The 25,224-nt window shown below is 39.8% G+C and overlaps 1 protein-coding gene across 2 annotated transcripts in view; it reads left to right on the top strand.

Annotated features, from left to right (window-relative positions):
- The window catches only part of ANK3 (ankyrin 3), a 455,299-nt gene that overhangs the window by 300,625 nt on the left and 129,450 nt on the right, over positions 1 to 25,224 (top strand). For both annotated transcript variants that reach the window (XM_084635421.1, XM_084635422.1), the window contains exons 9-16: positions 2,466 to 2,564; positions 8,193 to 8,390; positions 10,615 to 10,713; positions 16,016 to 16,114; positions 17,665 to 17,763; positions 19,519 to 19,716; positions 20,581 to 20,679; positions 21,454 to 21,552. In XM_084635421.1, the coding sequence (XP_084491547.1) occupies positions 2,466 to 2,564; positions 8,193 to 8,390; positions 10,615 to 10,713; positions 16,016 to 16,114; positions 17,665 to 17,763; positions 19,519 to 19,716; positions 20,581 to 20,679; positions 21,454 to 21,552 (990 nt within the window). The remainder of the gene's footprint in view (positions 1 to 2,465; positions 2,565 to 8,192; positions 8,391 to 10,614; positions 10,714 to 16,015; positions 16,115 to 17,664; positions 17,764 to 19,518; positions 19,717 to 20,580; positions 20,680 to 21,453; positions 21,553 to 25,224) is intronic.

Genomic DNA, 25,224 nt, shown 5'->3' with positions numbered 1-25,224 from the left:
CATAATGCATTATCAGGTGGGCCTCCTAGTGCACACTGTGTGTGCTGTGGATGGATCCTAACTGGCCTCATCCATCAGAGGGAGGAAAAGCTCTCTATACTATACTCTTAACTCCTGTGCCTCCTCATCATATGGGATGTTAGCCCTTTCTGGTACACCACAATTTAGGGGAGATAGGGAAATCCAGTAGTTATGAAAATTGAGACTGATGGGACAGCTACTGTTTATTACAGTACTTGAAAGTATTTCTCAAATGCTGCAATTCTGTCACTGCTGTAGCGACAATTGAGCAATGTGTGACTGTTGTTAAATGCACTTTCTACATTTCATATTTTCGGGCAGTGTCTTTGTTCTGTGCCATTTAATTTCCAGAATTACAAAGTAATCATGCATAGGTTTTATTAATATTAGTTCTTCACATGTGTGTTTCCATTGTGAATATATATTCACATACAGTAGAACACTCCTTATTGTCAATAAAATGTATTTCATATACTTTTAAAAAATAATTATAGAAATCTCTAAAACTCACTGGACAGTGTATTTCTGTCTTTTAGGGTTGATCATTATCATGTAGTAAAGTTAGTGTGTCTTGGAGGATTGAAGAATCAGGTCTTGGCTCTGGGAATAAATGTTTGCAATATACATATTTCTAGAGTAGGATGGTGAGTGTCACTAACTTATAGCAACTTAACTTCCTTAAATCAGCTCCATCCATTAACTTAAATGGAAGCACTTGCACAAGTAAGACAAGCAGAGGTTGGAGCAGTATTGTGGAAAAATTAAAGCATTCAAATTTGTCGCCAAATACAAAGGGCCAAGACAGTTAGGGATCGTAAGGCTCTCTGAATTACAGCTAACTCCTGGTCTGCCATTTATTCTGAACAGAACTTAAATTGATGATTTAGCTTAGAGAAATAAATTAAGAAATGTCAAGGAAAAAATTATATGATTACATCTGAGAAAAAGTTTCAAGCAAGAACTATTTATCTTAATGGTTCTAAGATGTTTACTACAGTGTGTATAGCACAGCACCTTTACATTTGTGTGTTAAATACTTTGAGGTAATAATTAGTTTTATGAAACTGTTGTAAAATATTTTTTAGACAGTACAATCAATATGCATTTTGGGATGATATTTATTAGATGTTGGTGAAAAAAGACTCCTTTCATTTATTGTATATAAAATGATAATACTTATTTTTTGATTATTTAATTATATCTTTGTTATGGGGGAAAGTACCACTGAAGTATTTAGTGCGTATACAGTATATATGCTATGCTGGTCCATCTCCTGTGGGTTTGTTTTGGTTATAACAAATAAGAAGGTTTAATATGATTGAAAATGCTTTATTTTTCTTTTCGATTTTCCTGGAAGCCATGACATTATTATTTGTAACAGGCGTAATGTCATGTGGCACTGAAAAAGTCTTTAACTTTACTCTGAATTGCTTAAGGCAAATACAGTATGTTCCATCCTAGTATTCAGTGCATAAGACAGATTATTTAAATATTGTAAGCAGGGTACAGGTCAAGGAATAATCTAATCAATTTGTGAAAACTCTGTAAATCTCAGAAGATGTCATCATCTTGTTTAAGGAAGGTGTTTCTAAATGAAAACAACTAGTGCTGGGCAAATGAGTGTGTGATAGAATTAAAACAATTGTCCCAAAAAAGGGAACAAGTTTAGACTGACTTGTTCAATTAGTCATATAACCTCAAGGCTCCTATCTACTCTATAAAAGATAGATGATAGTTTAAACCGAATTTTACAACGTGGGTTTAAGACATTTTGCTCAGGGAGTGTGGACCAGTCAAAAGCAAAGTGATGCCATTTTAGAATACTATTTTCAAGTCTAAATAATGTGTTTTTCAAAATGGGAATCTCACACATTTGTCTGGTCCACACTGACCAAATCATGGACCTGATTTTCTAAAATGTGTGCATGTCAAAAATCCACGTATGGAATGTCTAATTTGTACATGGAATTACCACATTTGGACACACAGCTTAGGAAATTGAAGGCTGTTTGTGTATGCCATCATGGTAAATACATGCACAAATTAGGTGTGAAATTGTATGTGCAGTTTTAGAAAATCACATTCAAAGGGTCTTTAGTTTAAACTCATCATGTGCTGAGCCTATTTTTAAAAACAAGTTCAGCGAACACAGATTTATGTCGTATAGCTAGGGTCTGAATTACAAATTGACCATACAGTTCTGCTGTTATCCTAGATGTATACATGCAAGAGCTGGATACATAATGAAAACATAAAGAATATTCTGTTTGGAAATATCGTGTCGTTTGTGGAATAAATTATTCAAGGAATGTTATTTGATCTGTTGTATTAATTATGCATTACTCTCATATTGTTAACAACACTCAAAAACTCAGTGCAATAATGCATACTTAAAATATGAACAATATTTGAAATTAACGGCTTATGATTCTTGTATTCAATAGGACGGGTTGACACCTCTCCACTGTGGAGCAAGAAGTGGGCACGAACAGGTTGTGAAAATGCTGCTTGATCGTGGGGCCCCCATTCTATCCAAAACCAAGGTAAATGGTATTGTGCACCTGTTGACTAGAATAATCTCTGAAGGTTCTCTGAATGTAATTATGTATATCTTAGATAGATTAAGTCTCTTGTGATAAAGGTACAGCTTCATCATAACTATTTAAAATAACGGTGTTGGAGACCCTCCAAACTGAGTGTAGTTTGTAGTGTGCTTATGTGCATGTATCAGACAGTATGTGTTATTCGTGGACATTTAATTGAGATAGTTTTGTATATGGGAAAAAAGATTCCTTCTGAGCAAAAGGAGCAATATGGTATATACTGGTCCTCAGAATTCAGATAACTAGAAAACATTTGCTTCCATGGGACTGTTCTATACTGCACACATACAGACTATATCTTTAACTTGTTCCAAAGGTACCGCAGGGATAAAAGATAAAAATGTAGTAATGTCTCTTTGCAAAGGTAGCTGTACTTTGCGGAGCTGTTGGTTCGTTACCAAGTTCTTCCATTTCCTATCTCTATACTTTGTCAGAGCAAATCAAATACATTTCTATCCTTCCATAAGGCTGTTTGTGGAAATTTAAAATCATCTTCATTGGAGTGGGCAGCCTACTTCAAATGCAGGGGTTCCCATTAAAAAGTTAGCATTTGCCAACGCTTGCCATACAGTGGCAACTCAAGCACCAAAGTTACCTCTGATTTTAAGTCAAGGCATAGTAACTGATTTTTTAATGACACCACTGTATGTCTCCTCCTCCTTTTGGGGAGCAAGAGAGAGAGAGACTTTTGTCTCCTCCTTTTAGAGCAGATATACTTGGGTGGAAAAATTTGTCATGAAAAATCCTGTTGTACTAGTGCAGCTTGTTGGAGCCCCTCTCACAGGATCCCTTATACACAAACATTTCTCCCTACATGCCATGCCCCAGCGCATTTCCTGCTTCTGTCTTCTCCTAACCTGTCCTATTCTCTCTCTCTCCTCTTTTACTTGCCTGTAGTGATTTTGGGGTTTCCTTGATTTTTATTTTTAATCTTTTATGTTTTTTCTTGTTGACCTGTTTTGTTTCCGGTGGGATATATTTGTCACGTGGCCTGGACTAGGGTGTGGTGTCACATTTTGTCTGCTCTCCAAGGCAATTGCACATGTGCTAGGATGGCTAATCTGATGTCAGCAGAGGAGAGATCCTGCACATCCTCTACATGTGGAATTTTTATTGACTCCCAAAGCCCTAGGCTTCCAGCCCTATACATAGGAGTCCCTCCCATTGCTAGTTACAGTAGGAACACAGCCAGCTTTCAAGGAGCCCTCTACAGCTTTACCTGGAACACCTTTATATTGGGGGAAGGCCATGTAGCTTTCCTTACACACACTTTTCTCCTCTACCGAGGCCCTCTTCTCAGGATTAGTTTGACCCACCTTTCAGGGGCTCTTCCCAATCACTAGTGGTTCTGTGATTTGTTTAATGCAAACACCTGTTATACCTGCATTGCTTTATTTTTTCATCATAATAATACAGTGACCCTTCTGAGGAATTTTATCACTTCTTTGTGGTATAAATTGCCATTGCTTGTCATTATTCTGAAATTCAACTAGCTTTTTGAATACTAGTTCAGTAGTTCTTTAATCTTTTCCTCTTTCCAGGGTGTCCTTCAAACTTAAAATAGTGGTTTCAAAAGATGAGAACCACAAACCTTCCCTAAACCTCATTATCTTGTATCAAATAAAACATATCAGAAAAATCAGAGGCTATGTTGCTGGATTTAAAGTAATATAGCTGCATACTGCAGACGCTGGCCTAAAAAGTGTTTAAATAACTGTATTCAGCAATGTGGCACCTAACACTACAATACTAGACAAGCCCTAGACTAACTAAGCTACGTATTAAAAAACAAGTAGCTGAAAGCCCATGCTGTCACAGGTGTTATGTTTACACACATAAAGTCATGTGTGTAAACAAGCCAAAAATGGCCGAGAACTTTAAAACTGAACAGTAATAGGCCATGAATCACAGTGATGATTGAATCTGATGATATTCTAAACAAAAAGAATTCTCAACCATGCTTGTAGTTGTTTCTGTCACTTCACACTGACTCAACAGACATTCTTGACTTCAGAGTGATGTTTGGGGGTTTTGTGTGTGGTGGTAATGTTGTTGTTGTTGTGTGGGTGGTTGTGTTGATTTGTGTGTAGGGGGAGTTGTTTTGACAGTTTTGTGTTAATTTGCATGGGTGATGAATGATGGGGGTATGCGGGTGTGAGGGGCTGTGTATATTTGGGGTTACTGTATATGCTGGTTGTGTTATGTGGGTGGTTTTGTTGATTTGTGTCAAGGGAGGTTGTGCTGGGAGATTTGTGTTGATTTGTGTGGGTGGCCATTAGGCACATGGATGTGCCAGTTGGCCCAAGTAATCCACCATATGTGGAGTTTCCCTTATACAAATAATTCAGTTGTGACATGAAAATTATCTGTAGAGTAAGGGTGGTGATTTATTGAGTTACCTCTAATATCACAATAGTCTAGGACTCTTGGCATGGCATAGATAAATGCCTTACTGTAGCTGTATACCATAGGTGTAATTTGTAAAGTCAAAATGGCTGAGAACTTAAAAATTAGAAAGTAACAGACTGTGAAACCATATGATGATTCAATCTGGTGATATTCTTAACAAAAAGAGCTGTTTCCATCACTTCACACCAACTCTACAAGCATGCAGTGACAATCCTGAAATCTTATTATATAGAGGCACATAAGAAAAAGTGAAGAAAAAAATAGAAGTTCTGCTGCTTGGGCTTTCTCTCTGGTATGTTAATTTTGACAGAACTTGTGAGGTAAACTGAGAGGCAGAATACCACTGAATGACATTCCGTTGGCACTGAACTACAGTATTGTCCTCTGGAAAAAATACTGGGCTCAGTTCTCTTCTAATCAAGTCAGAACTTCCTCGAAACAGGACAAATCTTTTGGAAAGAATTTTAACTTTTACAGCTTTCAGATGGCTCACAGAACTCTTTCAGAATAACAAAAAAGCCTTAAGGCGGATCCATTAAAAGTTATTATTTCCTAGTAAAGATTGTTGAGTACATTGTAGGCCCTTTTCACATGATTACATCCTTAATTTTATTCATGTGGGAGGCACAATGACCTAATGGACAGGACATGGGACGAGAAGTCAAGAGACCTCAAATCAAGTCCTGACTTTGCTGATGACTTGTTGTGTGAGACAGTGGGCAGGTGACTTTGCCTCTGTATACCTGTTTCCATGTTTTTTTTAAAAATGAAGTTAATGAAACTCCCCCTACCCTTTGTAAAGCAATTTGACAGCTACAGATGAAGGATGAGCTATGTAAGAGCTGCATGTCATTATTTTAACTGACTCTAAGAGCCATTTGTCTTTGCCACTCAGTGGTTTGCTATAATATTTTGATCTCTCTGGTCTTTTGCTACTTTTCTTCTCAAACATCATATGACCACAACCTCTTAGTTTCTGTTTCTCCTCCTAGATTTCAACTGAACTCTTTGGCCCTGTATGTTCTCCTTGGCAGTAGGACCCCAAAATGCTCTCTACAAACATCAGTGAATTATGCCCTACAATGTGGCTGTGGTAGAGAAGCATTTACAAGTGGAGAGATATGGGCACAGAAATGTTAAATGGCTTGCCTGGGATCACATAGCATATCTATACTGCAATAGAACCAGGAATAAAACATGTTCCCATTTGTGTGCTTTAACTACAAGATCATCGTCCATCATCCCTCTGGGTGTCTACTGCTGAGATTCTTTATTATCCAGTCCCAACCCCTGGTCTGTGCTGTTCCTTCTGGATATCTGCTGCATTTCTCTGGTTCTCAGACCTTTTCTCCAGATTCTCACCAACTCTTCCACTTAGATGTGTTCCTTGGCCATCTCTGCTCCTATTTTATAATCCACCCTACCCTCCCTCAGCTTCTGCTCCTCATATCTGTTTGCTGTATTCTTTCATCTTCTGCTGACCCCTTCCCACATCATTCTGTGTTGTGATGGCCACAACACTCCCTCCTCCATAGCTGCCTCTGAGACTTGGAATTCCTTCTGTGTATTCCAAGTTATTCCCATCCTATTAAGTTATACAAGGGCAATTTATTCACTCTTGTTGTTAAGATAATAAACAACAAGAAGAAGCTGCTCATTTCGCTATTTAACAGAACTGTGTTGAACCCTCTTAGTGACTTTTACTGTAAACAAATAGCTTAGGGGAATTCTTTACACCAGCCGTTCTCAGCTGTGGTCCAGAAAGCTTAATCACGTTGCACTAACTCTACATTAAATATTTTCCAAATACCAGTTTTCCATGTAAACAATTCCTGCTGAGGTGTGGCATGACACTGGGAGAGGCGCCCACAAAATAGTCTTACTTTTAAGATTTGGTCCAGTCTGAGAAACCCTGCTTTTATACATTAAATATAGTTTAAAATGATGTCACTCAGCTAGCCTGTTTGCTTTCACTTTCTTCTACATTGCTTTTAAAAACATGTTTACTTTGCATTTCCTCCTTTATTTATACCTTTTGTCATTCCTATTATTGTACGGTCATGTTTTTTAAAAAGGGGGAAAAAGCAGTCCTCAGCTTCAGAAAGTCTATAAACAGCCATTGAGTAGTTACACTGGTGCTTTGCTTATGCTAACCATGGTCACATGGGGGCACTCCATCTGTAAAAAAGAGTTTTGATTTCTTCATGGTAATAAAGATGGTGTATTTTAGATCTAAAAATCATATTTCACCCATTGGTATTAGAGTATCACCAACGTTACTTTTCATTGTAGTAGCAGCAACTGAACTGGAATCAGTTTTTGTAAAAATATAATTTAATACTGATTAAAACTTTACCAAAGATTTTTGACTTTGGATTGATCAATCTAAATCATTAAATAAATCAAAGTGAAGAAGGTGATTTTAGGTACATTATCTGATTAAGGTGCCGCGATGCATTCATCCAAAAACGTCTATTTTGCTTCTGTCTATTTTTTCTTGTTTTAATCCTCACACCATGAAATGGAATTAGTAATTCAGAATTCTATCTGAGTTATTTCTTTGTATGGTTTGCGTGTGTATATATAAAAGTACACTGGTGCTTCCGTTTTGTGAGCAGTATAAAACATATTTTCATCACAACTGTTGTTCATAAAGATGAATGTCCCACAGGTTTCTCCATAGAAAACATGGCTTTTCAATGCTTTTCACTCAGCCAAATCCTGAGTTTTTACTTAGGGCGGGTCTGCACTAGAAACTTTTGAAGTTTTAGTAATGACCATTAGGGATGGCGGTTTATGACATTTCTATATTGTTAAAAGCCGAGTGTAGGTACAGTTATATACTGCCTTAAAAGTGCTTTGGCCAATACAGTGTATTTCACTGAGGGAACCTGTATAAGCTGTATCTACTCTAGGAGGGGTTGCTGATAGATGTTCGCTGGTATAGCTATGTTGGCAAACGTTTGCTAGTGTACACCTGATCTTAGCCTTTACTCAGGCAAACTCAAAGTTCCATGGGAATTTTGCCTGAGTAAAGACCTCAGAAGTTGACCCAGTGCACTTAGTTTCTATATAATGCAGTGTGGGATTTCTCATAACAAAGGAGCTTGTAAAGCTTGAAATGTCTGTCCATTTCAATTTGTTTCTTTTTATTTACAGAATGGTTTGTCTCCATTGCACATGGCAACACAAGGAGATCATTTAAACTGTGTTCAGCTTCTGATTCAGCACAGCGTGCCTGTTGATGATGTCACTAATGACTATCTGACTGCACTGCATGTTGCCGCCCACTGTGGCCACTTCAAAGTTGCCAAGGTTCTCTTGGATGAGAAAGCTAATCCTAATGCCAAAGCACTGGTGAGTATGCAGTGGATTACTAGTCACAGCTAAACAGTTTTCTAAAGTTGCAGTGCCTAATATTTGAGAGTTATTTTCTGTTGGTTGAAAGTTTACAGGCCCTGACGTTCAGTGTAATAATGCTGTATTTGTAGAGTTCAAGAAATGTTACTGTAGCTCTAATTTGATATTAACATTTTTTCTTGTGCAGTCTGTGTATGGATAGTTAATAGTGATTGACGTAATTTCTAGTGTAACCAGAGCCCTTTTGCATTTTGATATTTATTGTGATTCTCTAATTCTGAGTAGAATGAGTGACTGCAATCTTAACTGCTGCAGTTGTCAGCATAAGAGAAATTCTGATTTTCTAAAGATTTGCAAGGAGGAAATGAATAAGTGACATTTAAAATAAAGAGGATATTAGAGTATACAAAGTTCTGAAATTTGCAAAACAAGAATAAGTAATATAACAAATATCCACAGTATTCTTAAGGAGTTTCATCTTTATACTCACTTTTGTACATTAAAAAAACAAACAAACTGCCTTTTAATACAAATAAACTGTTTCCAAATGTGTGTATATATTGTTTTAAGGTGTTCTCATGGCTCACTTTGTAAAAAAAAATGTCTGTATAAATATACCTTTAATAATCATCCTAAACAAATTTGAATTCTTACAGTAATTGTACTGTACTTTGGTGCTGTACTGGGCTCAGGTCAATACTGTTAGGCTGTTGATTTCATAAGTACTACATGAGTTCTGTACAGAACTACGAACCTCTATAAAATCAGGGTCGGTTTGATTCCTTTTTTACAATTGGCCTGATTTACAAGGCTCCTTGCTCTCTCAGCCACCCTCTTCCATATATACCCCTCATCTTATCTTCATTGTCTTTGGGGGAAGGCTATTGTGCTGTGTCTGTCCCTCTGGTGAGTGCAGAATGCTGCTTGGCTTCTAGTCCTATAATATTTATTTTGGCTGCATTCTGAAATTATTGAAGTCTCATTAAATATGTCAGAATATCTTGGGCAGGGTTGCTGGATGGCAGCCAATCACTGGTCTGGATCAGACAGCCATAAATCTCCTTATTCCCCAATTCATTCACACATAGGGTCAAAATCTCTATTCCAGCTAAGGCACAAGAATTGGGGAGGGAGTAAAAATGATTTTCAATTGAACCTCCTATATTCTGGGCCTCAGAGCAACCTCAGAGCTGATCTAAGTTGTCTTGTCCTATAGCAGCTTCCTAAGGACCATTATACTAATAAAAATAAGCAGAATGCAATGGACTCTGATCAAGTTGCTTCTTCTGCTGATACTTTCATGATGTGCCTTCTATGCTGGGGACCTCAAAAGACAGGGGGCAACACAGAGCTGTTTTGATAGTTCTATGCCACCCAAAGAGCCCCTTACATCCAGATATTCCTGGTGTCCAGCTTTGTCCCAATTATGCTTCATTTTGCCCATATTCCAGTTCTTTAGTACTAGTTTCTCCTGGTCATTATCCTATATTAATGGGCCCAGATAAATGGAGGCTCTGTTAAAACTTAAGTGGAACATACACTTGCACTGACTCAATGCGATGAAGGCATGTGTTGTACCTAGTGTTATTGTAGCCATGTTGGTCCTAGAGTATTAGAGAGACAAGGTACTTGAGGTAATATCTTTTATTGGACCAACTTCTATTGGTGAGAGAGACAAGAGCTCTGTGTAGCTTGAAAGCTTGTCTTTCTCACCAACAGAAGTTGGTCCAGTAAAAGATGTGACCTCATACACCTTGTGTGTCTATGAAAGCATATGGCATTCTATACTCCTGTAGCTAATATAGTTAATTTTCATCAGATCTGAGGCCCAATTCAGTAAGCTGTTTTAAAAACTTCTCTGTGGAAGCTCTTTTGATATGTATGTATCAATATTGAAGATACTATTGTAAGCAGCACTTTGCCAGTCTTGGATATTCTGGATAGCTTGTTTTCTTGTTTCACTTGGTTTCTTTCCTGTTTTTACCATTTCATCACAAATAAGGTGTAGTTTTAAATGTGCACTATACAGTTTGTAGAAATATTTTTCTTTAGAATATATTTGTGTTAGTAATATATTTCATGTGAGAAAGTGATCTTATTAAAATTAAGTTAATTGACACAAAAATAGTGAAAGAAAAAATAGTGACAAAAATAATTAAGTAAAACAAACTTTAGTAATGGCATAGGTGGTATATGAAAGTATTTCCTTTCTCATTAACAGAATGGTTTCACACCTCTTCACATTGCTTGCAAGAAGAACAGAATTAAGGTTATGGAACTTCTCCTGAAACATGGTGCATCTATCCAAGCTGTAACTGAGGTAAGAAGCATTGTTTGCATGTATGACTTGGTTTCTAGTGCCAATGCAGCACTGTTCAATTACATGATACATGTGCATTGATTAACGAATCTACACTATTAAAAGTAAAAAATGATTTTCAGCTAGAGAGGAACAGATTAACAAATGCAAATAGAAATATACTCAGTTGCACTATCGGATCAGAACACCTACATAATGAATTTATTTTAAAATACAAAGGTGATATCTCATCAGAAGAAATGGGGCAGATTTTTAGAAAGGATCTCCATATTTCTGCATGCAGTTTTGTACACAAGGGGTGAAATTCACCCTTGTGCAGCGGGTCAAAACAAACCTTATTTTGAAGGGTTATGTGTCGGGCCCTACCAAATTCACGGTCCATTTTGGTCAATTTCATGGTCACAGGATTTTAAAAATCATAAATTTCATGAAAAGGAGTACTTGTGGCACCTTAGAGACTAACCAATTTATTTGAGCATGAGCTTTCGTGAGCTACAGCTCACTTCATCGGATGCATCCGATGAAGTGAGCTGTAGCTCACGAAAGCTCATGCTCAAATAAATTGGTTAGTCTCTAAGGTGCCACAAGTACTCCTTTTCTTTTTGCGAATACAGACTAACACGGCTGTTACTCTGAAACCTGTCATAAATTTCATGATTTCAGCTATTTAAATCTGAAATTTCACAGGTTTGTAATTGTAGGGATCCTTATGCAAAGAAGCTGGGGAGAGGGGGTGTCACAAGGTTATTGTGGGGGTGCTACTCTTACTTCTGTGCTACTGCTGGTGGCGGCGCTGCCTTCAGAGCTGGGCAGCTGGAGAGTGGCGGCTGCTGGCCAGGAGCCCAGCTCTGAAAGCAGAGCCACCGCCAGCAGCAGCGCAGGAGTAAGGAGGGCCTGGTATGGTATTGTCAACCTTAGTGCTGCGCTGCTGCCTGCAGAGCTGGGCCCTCGGTCAGCAGCGCCACTCTCCAGCCACCCAGCTCTGAAGGCAGTGCAGACGTAAGGGTGGCAATACCGTGACCCCCTAAAACAACCTTGTGACTCCCCTGCAACTCCCTTTTGGGTCAGGATCCCCAGTATAAGAAATGTTGGTCTCCACCGTGAAATCTGTATAGTATAGGGTAAAAACACACAAAAGACCAGATTTCACGGGAGGAGACCAGATTTCATGGTCCGTGACGTGTTTTTATGGCCATGAATTTGGTAGGGCCCTAGTTATGTGGTTCATAGGCCTTGTGCTAGCACTGCATAGAGATGAAATTCATCCACGGTAATTCGGGATTACAACTCAAATAGACATCAGTCTGTTATTACTTAGGGCTGCATATAGAATCATAGAATATCAGGATTGGAAGGGACCTCAGGAGGTCATCTAGTCCAACCCCCTGCTCAAAGCAGGACCAATCCCCAATTTTTGCCCCAAATCCCGAAATGGCCCCTTCAAGGATTGAACTCACAACCCTGGGTTTAGCAGGCCAATGCTCAAACCACTGAGCTATCCCTCCCCCACAATATGATTGTGCACACACAATTGCTGGCAAAAATTTTGAGGCCGAATGAAATCACATTGGAAATTTGGTCCTATTTGTGTGCAGAGCCCTATCAAGTTAAGAATAACGGTCACTTGTATAGAGGTGAGATAACTATACAAGGAGTCGAGTTAGAAAAAGGATTAGCTGCTCTATTGAGGAAATTAAACAAGCTACACCTGGGAATAGTTTACCTCTCAGAGCTTTGAAGTATGAATTTGTTTCCATTTTCTAAATTATTCAATGGAAAATCAACCAGTACTTTACCTAAATCACAGGGTGATAACTAGAGCACTTTTCTGCATGAGGATATACTTTCTTGAATAAGGTTCTAAGTAGTGCTTCTTTAAAGGAAGCAGACATATTGGTCTTCCTTAGGGAGGCTTTAAGCAATGGCCCTCACTGGTTTGTACTTGCCAAAGGGGACATGAATCTGACTTTCAGGTCATAGCTTGAATCCCCATCAGTACATGAATGAGAAGCACAGACTGAAACTTAAGCAAAAGAGACACTGTGTTTCTTCTCCTTACTTGTGGCTTTCTAACCGTGAAAATAGGCAGTTTGTAGAACTGTGTGATTAACTGATTTTCCATTTCACTGGCAGTTCAGAAAAATAGGGAGGGAAATTTTGTTCAGGGCAAACTACTAACCAATTTTATTTTTTTCTTAGGCATAGTAAAAAAAAATAGTAAAGCTTTCATTTTGAGTCAAATAAAACATTTTATTTGGGGGATTTTTTCACCTTTCTAATAAAAGCAAAAGAAATGAAGGGCTAGGAACTAAAAAACAGCCAAACAACAAGAACAAAAAACCCAGCAACCACAACAAGGAGGAAGTGGTGGTGCCTAACTTATACTCAACAGCACAGTGGTTACGGTACTCCCTTGAGATGTGGAAGACCCGTGTTCAGATTCCCTCTCTGAAACAGGGGCTTGAACCCAGGTATCCACCTTCCCAGGTGAGTGCTCTAACAGCCAGCCTGTGGTGCATTCTAGCGTGGGTCTCTCTCAGACTGCGAAGCTGTTCCACTTTGTATAAAATACTTGAATAATTGTTGGGTGAGAGAGAAAGAAAGAATGACTCTATAGCCTGGTGTTAGTGCACTCAACTTGGAGGAGAAAAACCTGGATTCTGATCCTGCTCCAATGGCTATTTAATTATTTATACAAAATGGAACAGCTTCTGAAGGGAAGACTGAGAGAAATCTGCCCCAAAATATCCTAGAGCCTGGTGGCAGGGCACCCGGTTCAAGTCCCTGCTTCAGAGTGAGGATTGGAACTGAATCTCTCACCTTTCAGGTGAGTGTCCTGATATCGGGGCATTGGATATAAGAAGGGAAGGCATTTGCTGCCGCCTCCTCCTCCTGGGTTTTTTGTGAATGGCACCTAAATCCCTTTGTGAATGTGGCCTGAAAAAAGGAAATGTTTAATTTTCAATAATGTTGAACCAGTTCATTTTGAAACTTCTCAGAATATTTCTTTTTTTTTATTTCAAAACAATTTTCTGAAATTGACATGAATTCACGCAATGTTTGGGTTGACCCAGCTAAGAATCTTTTGGCAAAAATGTAGCTCAGCTGTAGTAATTGGTCTGAATCTAGATGATCTTATCCACAAAGGACTAGAAAATACAGCATAAAATGCTCAACTCCATTAGCTGGTAAAAACAGCCCAGATTAACAAGGTTATCCACAATCCAGAAACAGTTCTTCCAACAGAATTGCAGGTGTTCTGGTGGAAGAACACTTCCTTCATGTCCTGCACAACCACAACATGGATTTTAAAAACACATTATACTGCACTGGGTCAGGTTTGGCATGGGACTTTCACCACTCGTGGTCTGTCTTCCCCTCTGTCATGAGCCATTAGTATATCATGGTGACCTGTGATGGTGAAGCAGCAAAAGAGGATATTTTGGAGCCACTACATTTGCAGTTATAAGCAAAGATGATTTAATCTCTTACATGGCTATCAGTACATTGGCCAGACAGCTGCACAGTGTTCTTCCCTGGAGAAATCTGAAACCAACAGGTTCTGTCCTTTTGTCAAGAGCAGGAGGACAGAAAAATTTGGTCCCAAATGTGACTTCTCTTATGTCATCATTATTGTACAACTGTTTATTAATATGGTTATTTGTTAAAGATTCCATACCTTTGTATAGATCCTCCATATTGTTCCCCTCCTCCCCTTCCTTGCCTTTTTTGCACATGGGTTAATTTTTGTGATGAAATTTGATAGATTTATTTTTCTGATTAAAAAAAAACAACCTTTAAAACTTATTTCCTGTAAATTGTTATAAAAGAAGGTAGATAGTAAATAATACAGCTAGTTAGAGCAGTGGTTCTGAACCGATTTACCACTGTGGGCCACATACGGGGTCCACAAAATGTTAGCTGGGCTGCAGATTGAGAACCACTTTGCCCCCCACCTAACCCCCCGCCCCAAATCCCTCTCCTCAGTGCCCTCTGCCGAGAGACCCCTCCACAGAGTGGAGCCAGGAGCAGAGAGCTGGGCGTGGGGCAGGGACCCTGACCCGAGGCCCCGCTGTTCAGGAGGCACCCAGGACCCCCACTCCCCTGGCTGCCCGGACTCCAAGGCCCGCTGCATGGGGCCGGCGGTAGCCCACGGTAGGGCAGCCTGGAGCCCGTGGCCTTTCGCACACAGCTGAGCTGGGCCACAGCTGCGTGCTAATTGGGCAACATGTGGCTTGCGGGCCCTGGGTTGAGAACTGCTGAGTTAGAGCTAGTAACAGATTAGGAGACAAACTTGCAGTTTCCTATTCACAGTTGTGATGAAATGGGGTGGGGGAGTTAGTCACCAAAATCAAGAGATCTTCTGGGATCCAGAGAGATCTGGTACCTCTTTATAAATGATACCCTTCCCCTTGCAGCACAGTTCTTTTAGAAAACATACAGATACTTGCTGATTTCCACCACCGCTGTGCAGCAGCAGCTGTGAAGGGGACTCTGGGGTTCTAATGCTGCTTGGAGAACTATTAACTATTGATTGGATTTCTGATGGGAAATCCTTGGGGTCAGCAGGGGAGTGTGCCCAGGTGAGTGGCTGATCCCCTGTCTATCGCGCCCCCCCCCCCCGATACTGTGGAAGGGCAACCCCACAGGGTTCTAGTGCTGTAAATCTGTGTAGTTTCAAGGAGAAAGGCAATGTTCTGCAGAGCTAGCTCTCTTCCGCACTGGTTTTGAACTCGCCTCCTCTCATGGAAGTAGATGGGTAATGTTGACCAATATGATCAACAGGCATTTTCATTTACTCAGAAAAAAAATTGGAGGTGGGAGGGAGGAAGGACCATAAATCCACCTTCATTAACCCTGTGTTTCAGCAAGTTACATCTTCATACCAGAAACAATTGTATCCATTTTTTTTTCCAGTCCAGTATTGGTTTGTAATGAAAATTTCTTTATTTCCTTTAAAAAATGTTAAATTTATCATAAAAACAAAATTTAAAGTGAAAGCAAAATTTCACCTTCCTCATTAATCTGTAGATTTTAGTGAAATCAAGTATTGCTGAACTAACTACAATGTTTGTTATTTATACCCCTCAATCCTAAATACATATAAAGCCCAATTCTACATGTGCTTAAAGCTAAATATTTGTGTAAGTCTTTCCAAGATCAAGGGCTTGTTCAGTCATTTGAAATCAGCAAGCACTTGGGTATATTGATTTTTAAATAATGCGGTGTCCCCATGCTTTGTTCAAAGAAGAAAATGTAAAACTAGTGAGTTAATTTTGCTTGTTTCTTTGTTTGTTTTCAGTCGGGCCTAACTCCAATCCATGTTGCTGCCTTCATGGGACATGTAAATATTGTGTCACAGCTGATGCATCACGGAGCATCACCCAACACCACCAATGTGGTGAGCAATGGCTTTCTTCTCAGTAGCATGGAAACACATCTTTAATGAAGTAGAATCTCTGATATTGGTATTTATTTAAGGGTACAATACTGAAAGGTGTTGACCACCTCTTGAGAGGTGGTCAGCACTCATAGCTCCTGCAGAAGTCAGTGGGAGTTGTGAGAGCTGAGGATCACTCAAGGTTTACAGGACCCTGAGAAAGTTTTGCTTTAGGCCTGATCTGCACTTAAAATTTAGATTGACCTAGTTATCACTGCTGAGAGCTGTAGGTTAGCTGACCTGGTGTAGATGGAGGTAGGGGAACAGAAGAATTCTTCCATCACCCTAGCTTCCACACTGTGGGGAGATGGATTACCTACGTTGACTGACAAACCCCTTCCGTTGAGGTAGGAAGCATCTACACTCTGGCACTACAGCAGCATAGCTCTGGCATTGTAGCTGTAGTGTCCTGAATGTAGACAGCCTTAGTTTTATCCTGAACTGATTATATTCATCTACTTATTTGCTAACCTAAAGAATGAGAACTCACTCACTATAGCTTAACCTAGTACATCTAATTTTTGAGAAGTGCACTTGACTGCTTGAGCGCTGCTCCTCCAGAACACCAGAGGCCTTACCATTTAAGGCAAGTTCTGTTTTTGTCAACAGATTGCAGCAGATTGTCAGGACATATTGCATGTGTCCATACAGCCATTCAAGTGCACTTTTACTGGAGGAGCGCTTGTGCCCCGAGGGTCCCAGGGAAGTGGTGTTTAGGTGTGTACTTGACCAACTACACTCATTGCTTTAGGAAAAAAGAAGGATGCAAATTTACAATTTGGCATGAAAGTCTCTCTTCAAAACAGAGAGATGGACACTGTCGGAAGAGAGCACTGTATATATAGATGGTTTGTTCTGTAAACAATATTAAATTATGCACACATGCAGCACCATCTGTAACTTAGGCAGCATTTGAATTAAAAGATCCAGTGAAGTACAAAAATCAAGAAAACAATTTCCCTCTTGAAATCATTCTGGTTTCCTTGGATATGCATCTTTTGTTAAGCCTTGGATTTATGTACTTAGTAATGATTTTTTTGTGTTCACTCAACTGAGTGCTTGTCAGATCACAACAGACATTTGGGTCATAGGGCATAACAGCAGGGATGTAGAGGAAAATCAGCACATCTAAATACATAAAATTTGCAGTCATTCTAAATGTTTGACCAACTGAGTGGTCATTTAATTTGACATCATTTTATCATTGTAAATAGACTACAAGTGAGCAAGAGCTTTGTTTTCTTTTCAACAAAAGAAGAGAACAGTAATGTACTATCCTATTAGCAGACCGATGCTGGAATAAATTAATTCCCAAAATACTGCTCTAGAGGTCAAATATTGATTTGCTTCCCCATCCTGCTCACAAACTACTCCTTAAAAAATAATAATAATAATAATGAAAATCATGCAGTGATTATTTTAAATTGGGTCATGAGGTTTTTTTTACTGATTAAACGTTTGTTTTTTTACTGAATCTTTGACTATGTTTTGCTTTCACCACTACATGTTAGAGAGGAGAAACAGCACTACATATGGCTGCCAGAGCTGGCCAAGCAGAAGTTGTTCGATACCTAGTACAAAACGGAGCTCAGGTAGAAGCCAAAGCTAAGGTAAGGTGATATTCCACGTATAATAAATAAAGGGTAAACTTAGCAAAGCTAGGAAGTTTTGCAAATTAAAGTGAAACATTTTCTTCCCAGCCTCTGGGGAGGGAGCAAGGAAGTCAACCCATGTGGTGTTCTTTATATTTTGGTAATGATCTTTTTGTTTCTATTTGGTGCTCAGATACTATGGTGAGTGCACTACAAATGTATAGATAAGGCAGACAGTGTCAAGCTAGTACCAATGGTCATTTTCCCCCTCAGTTTTACTGGATGAGGGGAAATTGTTTTTATTATGTGCAAAACTATCATCCCTGTGCCATAGGCATCTGCTGTCATCTCACAAAGCTTTGCTCTGTGTACATTCAAAAAATAAGTATACTTTGAAAGAGTGCTTCACAAAGAACCCCATACAGTGCTGGCATCTCTGGAACACCTACAAGTCAGATGTAGTAGCCTTGCAGAGTGGAAAGCAATGAGGGTTGGACTGCCATGTCACAGTCAGGCAAAAAGTACAGTGATTTCACAGCAATAATAATTTATCTGTAGGAATTTCTCCATAACAGATCAGGTATTAAGGAGTGGGTGATTGAAGTAGGATGTCTCAGTTGGAATAAGGTGCTGTCACCAAAGAACGGAGAATTAGGTAAATGTGGGTTGTTCTTAGTCTCTTTGTGGGGAGGAAGAAGGGGAGATGGTGTGACATGGTATGATGGTTTGTTGAAGACAACTGAGATTGCTTGGAACCAAGATTGTGCAATGTGGAAGTGTAGGAAAATGTCAGTACATAATTTACAGAAACTACTAATGAAAGAAGGTGAAATTATCTGGTAGGCACATAGTACAGGGTCACAGACTACACTCTGGTGACTCAATCTATCTATTTGTCTTCGCTGAAAGTAATCTGTGAGGCTCTTTTCAGAGCAACCACCTAGGTCTTAATACAGTGACATTGCTGTTCAGTAATTTCAGATCTCTATAAAAGAACATGGATTTCAGTGCCACATAATTTTTGCATTATTCTGTTTAAAAAAAAATTGAACATAACCAAGTATAATGGGCACCCTTACATTTATTTAAACAGATTTGAAACTTTTTACCAGTTTTTCTGGAATTCCCCATTATTGAGACAGAGACTATGAAAGGAATTGCTCACTTCTAAATAAACATAAAAGATGTGTTTTAATACATAAAATGAGGAAATTAAGTGCCAAGGATTCTCACTCCATCCCAAATGCCTTCTGGTGTGATTAGATATTGCAGGAGGTCGTAGAACAGGACTAGATTTGGACTAGATTTGTAAAGGTATTTAGGTGCATAGTGGGGTTTTCAAAAGCATCTAGGAGCCAAAAACTCATTGATTTCAATGGGTGTTCGATGCCAAGATGCTTTCAAAAATCCCACCAAGTGCCTAAATAACTCTCTAAATCGGGTCAAGGGACAGATCTAAATCCACTGTAGCTTTGATGAGGCCCTTAGTGCAATATGGCCTGCAATATAATTTCATGGTAAAATGATGCAATGCAGGGACAGATTGAGAAACTTGAATACTTTATTTTCTGTTCTTGATAACATTGTGTGTGGGGGACATTTTCTATAACAAAACACTTTCAGACATCCCTTAATCATATGACAGAGAGGAAAAACAGCATTAATAGTTTTAGCCTTGATAGAATTAATAGTCATTTACAATTGCATAACAGCATCTCAGCAAATAATGTCCTTATGCAGATTGTCCTGTATTCCTGTCATCTTTATATTTAGGATGACCAAACGCCACTACACATTTCTGCCCGATTGGGAAAAGCTGATATAGTGCAGCAGTTGTTACAGCAAGGAGCATCTCCAAATGCAGCCACTACTTCTGGGTATACACCACTACATCTTGCTGCTCGAGAGGGACATGAAGATGTAGCCTCAGTTCTTTTGGATCATGGTGCATCTTTATCTATAATTACAAAGGTAAGGGAGTTGTAGAAGTGATTGCTCGAATGCTTTAAAAGGTTTTGTAATAGTTGCCAGTGAATTAGGTGCAGGATTCACATGTGCATACCAAGTGACATAGGAATTAACCACATTCTATTATCTAGGAGGATAACATGTTTTCACTTCTATGCTTGATTTATAACACAGCCTCGTGATAAAAACATATTGATTTTTTTAGTGTCATGGATCAGTTGTTCTCATGGATATCTATAATCTGCTTTGATAGACTTGTCTAATGTTTAAAGGCTAAACTCAGCACATTTGTCTACCAATGCCTATCGTGTGTGATGAACATTGGCTGGCAGAAGTGCAACATGAACTCCAGAGATGGAATACTAATTTCTAGGTTGTTTACATAAGATAGAAACATTTCTACTCTTCCAAATGACAAAATGTCTGCCCTTTTCCAGGCAACCTATGATCATGATTCCATTTGGGCGTATATTGATTTCATAGTGAAAGGAGTGCACAGCTGAAATTTTCACCAAGTGGCGTAGATATGAGTGGTTCCAAAACCATGTCTGGGGCCCCTGGTGACCCGTGGAGCACTTGCTGGTAGTCAATGGAAAGCTGCTCTGATTACATAGTTGGTTGCTGCTCCTTGTTTTCAGCTGCTTCAATGGGTGTCTGGGCTTTTCCCTGCAAAGAAGAACCTCCAGGCCCATGAAGGCATTTGGAAACAAACAAGAGACAGACTAGCTGCACCTACTATGGTTCACAGCTATGTAAGAGAAGGAAAGGAGTAACGTGATAGGCCAGAGCCACCTGTGTTACTGGAATTGCCAGACACATCTGGGAGAGGAATGTCCAAGGTCATCATGTAGCCTTTTTCTCTTACAGAAAGGGTTTACTCCTCTGCATGTAGCTGCAAAATATGGAAAAATTGAAGTAGCCAACCTTCTGCTTCAGAAGAATGCATCTCCAGATGCTGCTGGAAAGGTAGGACAGAAAAGGCCAACTTTCATGTACATACCCATGTACCATAATACCACAGCAGCTATTTACTGTCACACAAGCACTTGCTAATATCCACTACCAAAATTTTGGATTTAATTGAAATCTTCTGTTCATCATCATGTAGCTATATCCCAGTAAGGTCAGCAATCCCATGAGAAATGGATTTTAACATCATTAAGGGCAATACTGTCACTTCTTTCATGTGTCCACCCAGGGAAATAAGAAAGTGCAAAGCGCTTCTTGTCTCCCCTGCTCAGCCAGAGCACAGGGAAGAGATCAGGGGGACAGGACTCTGCTCTCCCATCCCCCACACTGGTGAGCAGGGAACGGGAAGAGCCAAGGCTTCGCAATATGACAGTGCTGAGCCAGCATGGACAGGAAAATGGAATGGATCAATGGTGGTTTACTTACACCCTTGGGCAAAGGGAAACTAGGACAGGAGCTATGATTCAAATTCCCAATTCCTTTCCTGGTCTGCTCCTGGGGCAGTCAGATATGTTCTTCCCCATCCCTCTGACCCTGGGCAAAGTCACGATCTCACCCTAAATAAGCGTGTGAGCAGGGTGTTCACAGACAAGGAACAGCTTTTGTCTGTTCTAATGTGTGTTGTCTCAAAAGTTCATGGAGAATTTGGAGACAGAAATGAATAATATCACTGTGTTCTCACCGTATCTAATTTAACCTAATTCTCTGCACTCCTGTGTTTTCACTGATGGTAGTTATAACAATGCTTGTTTGTTCTGCATGTGTTTTTAGAGTGGTTTAACTCCACTCCACGTAGCTGCACACTACGATAATCAGAAAGTGGCACTTCTGCTCTTGGACCAGGGAGCTTCACCTCACGCATCTGCAAAGGTACAAACGTTGGTCAATGTAAGGGAACAGCAGACATGCTTTTGGTATTGTTTTTTCCCATTATCTCAGCATTATTCATTATGGCTTCCAGTTACAGTGCACCCTGTTGACCCTATTCATTAATGTCTTTCATCCACATAAGGATCTGTAGGCTCGTAGAATGACTCAGTGGAGGGGGAAAGAGTGGCAACCAACAAGTTCTTTTCCCCCAAAGGATAGGGTTTATAACAAGGAAGTAGAATTAGTTAACAAAGTAGAACCCTCAACCCCACCCAGCTTGGGTTTTAATCAGGTACCAGGACCACTGAGTATGGAGCCCATCCTGGCTCCCGCTAGGCATTCTCCCTAACACTGTCTCACATGCAACCACCTTTATATCCCTTCCCCTTAGCATCTGTGCTAAGGTAGGTGGGGGGAAATGATCGGGGGTTAACTCCCTGTTCAGCGGACACCAGGTAATAGCCCTGCACTTTGTCACAGCATCCTTTTAGGAAAAAAGATTAGGGTGAGATTTGTCAGTTTGAGCATTAGTATTCTTCATAAGCATTTCTGTAGCACAGCAAATGGATCTCATTACAGTATTTAGAAATAGAAAAATATAGCCCTGAACAGATTGCAATTTAATATAGACAAGACAAAACACAGCACAAGAATTCAGGTTGGCGGGGAGCACCGGGGGCGGTGGAGGATAGGGGTGATATAGAGAGAGCAACATCTGCATGAATGAGCCTAAAAATATTGGTCTATGAATATAAAACTTAAAAAGGGGTGTGGAAAGTCCAATGTGCCTGAATCCGTGATGGGCTCTTCTGAATGTCCTGCAGCATCCCTTGGACTCAGAAAGCCCAGGGTAATGCAGTTTTCTACATCTGCCATTTATAACCAGTGTGTCAACATCAGTAAAATAAAACAGGCCTGAAGCATGTTTGGATACTATGGTGATGGGCATAGTCCTAAACAGCATCCCAAACAACAAATATTGAAGATGAAGATTGTGTGCAGAGGCCAAAATCATATATGCACAAACTACACCTCTTGATTGTCTTCCTCTGCAGTGGGACCAAATGCAGACATGACACACAAAGACTTTCTGCATGTCTAAAGAGGAGGCAGATCACAGGGGGAAATGTAGTCTCTTATACATCGTATTTCATTGACATCAGGTGGCACCTCTCACATGCCCCCTCATAGCCTCAAGGTGGCCCTGCAAGGAGCCCCCTGCCTCAGTTTTACCTTTAAGGGGCTTCTTCAGTAATGCACACAACAGAACAGTTTTGCAGGCCCTTCAGCCAGGATTCTATTTATTTTCCAAGAAACACAAACCAGAAAGAAAACAACAACATAAAGCAAGTCCCAGATTTCTCTGCTGGAGCCTGCTTGCTCGCAGCAGCCTTTGTACTCCATTCTGATCTGTCTGAGCGTGAGCACACACACAAACACACTGTCCTCTCTACAGCTTCCTACCCTTCTCTATAGGGGAATCAGCTGGTCCCTGCTCAGGTGTTCCTCCGGAGTAACCAGGGTTGGCTGGCCGTCTGTCCCTTAAGGGGCAAGACACCTTGTTCAGTCACATAATGTGAAGTGCATGATGGAAGTAAAGTTAAATAAACAAAGTAACAATGGTAAAGCCAAAAATCAGTAACTCCTATAGGGATGTACCAACACAATGCCCCAGGAAGTGAACTGGGGTGATCTCTGATCTTTTTCCATCCCAGCACAGTGATTTTAAATGCAGCAGTGAAAGAAACGTCCTTCTGCAGGTGACTAGAAATTACTGACCTAGTTTTTGCTGAAAGAAACAAAACTGTCGTAGCGAATGGCTCTCCCACATGGTCACGAACTGTGGCTTCACCAAATGCCAGTAGCTTCTGAAGCCCAAACCAAAATGATAAAATTACAGTATAAAGATAACTAGAGTCTCATATTAGGTCACCTCAATCACACATCTGTAACCAAATGGGTTAGCAGCTGCCACTTGTGGTTTTTGGTGCTAGCTGTCAGGCTTCTTAAAACACAACATTTGTTAGTATTTTACAGCAAGTGAACCACAGCAATACACTGAGTTGAGCATAAATACTAACTGAAATTAACAATAGCATGCTTATGGCCTTAGGCGATATGCTGTGCAGTCAACTAATAGATGATGTGATCATGGGGCAGATGAACTCCCAGTCCTTTTGTAAATTCAGTCTGATAAATAAATGTGTAATGTCGTATAGATCATCATTAGCAACACAATCAGCTTCTTCAACAATTGTTTTAGCCGTGCTGTACCTCTTTAATATTGACCTTTTGACTGTCCCATCAGACTGGCATTACAATATTCACTTCAAAAAGTGATCTGTGAAAGAGGGAATTAACTGATTAGTTGTAGTCCCAGACCCCAGGTGCAACTAAAAACTGGGATGGACAGTTGCTTCTGACATTGCTGTATTTTGCTCTACGCCTGCTTCTTTTTACAGTGTTTATTCTGGGTCTTTGGTAGCAGCAGTTAATTTGAGTTCACTATTCATTTTGCAATCCTTCTCCTTAATTCTCTTCTCTAGTTTTCAGTTGCCATCTCTGTCTGTCTGTCCTTACGCTTATCCCTTGTTTTTTCCTGTTACAGTCAGAATAATCAAAGTCTTCCCCCCAAACATCTCCCTTCCCCTGCAAGTCTATTTATTGTGATAGAGTTGGGTCCTTATCATGAGGATAAGATGCAGATTGAGAGTGAGCTGAATTTTTACTTGGATGTTCAGCTCTCTATTTGCGTAATCTTGGCAACCTACAACTTTCAGTTTCACCGAGTAAAATACAGTTATGAACATACGAAGATGCATTTGCAAAAAAGTAATCTCTGCCTTTTTGCAAGATATACAAAATGCACTGGTTTTCCTTCACATGTTAGAGGCTGGACTTATTTGTGAAGCTATTAGGCACATAACCAGATATATTTTTAGCTGTTCTATATGATTCTCTTGTGCTGAAAGTCCTTTTTACTCTTTTTAAGAATGTGAACTATTTTTCAAATGAAAATAGAATTTATTAACTCTGTACTTCCTTTTATTTATGTATTGCCTCTGTGTCAGAAGCTTGGCTGTAGGAGGCATGTAGCCAATGGCTAGGAATATGCACGCACTTTTGTGCTCGGTCCATAGCTAGACTCAGAAATGTTTTATGTTTGGCATCAGACTGAGCTGGATGTCCTTGATGGGGTTGGAGAGAAAGGAAACAGTTCTTTCTCTTTGGTCAGAAGGATTGTAAACTGTACCCAGCCAATATTTGATCTGAAGGCTAGTTGCCTTCAGGCGATAGTAATTGGCTTTCCACTCCCTCCTTGCTCAGTGGCGCTAGCTCACTAAAGTCAGAAAAATATTTTTTTTTCCACAGACAGTAGTTTTTGGTCCTACAGCTAGGAACCAAGTTCAAGACCCTGGTTTACATTCAGTTTAAACAAGGTCTCAGCTAAACCAGTGTCTAATACAGTTTTTACAACAGCCAGTGTAGAAAAGTTAAAACTGGTTAGAAAAGTGCTGAAAATTTGTGTTCTATCATTGACCCTGTCTGTCTCTTTTCTGGGTTAATGCTAACAAAACACTGGTGTAACCATGCATGCCCCTGTGTGTTCTGTGTTCCGCTTGCACACAACAGTCAGGACCTTGGTTCCTGTGGAGTACTGCTTAGCTACCC

This window comes from Lepidochelys olivacea, assembly GCF_965140295.1.
Source record: "Lepidochelys olivacea isolate rLepOli2 genome assembly, chromosome: 7".
Lineage (NCBI taxonomy): Eukaryota > Metazoa > Chordata > Testudines > Cheloniidae > Lepidochelys > Lepidochelys olivacea.
Note: the sequence above shows the minus strand (reverse complement) of the source record. Positions and strands in the feature narration are given on the sequence as shown.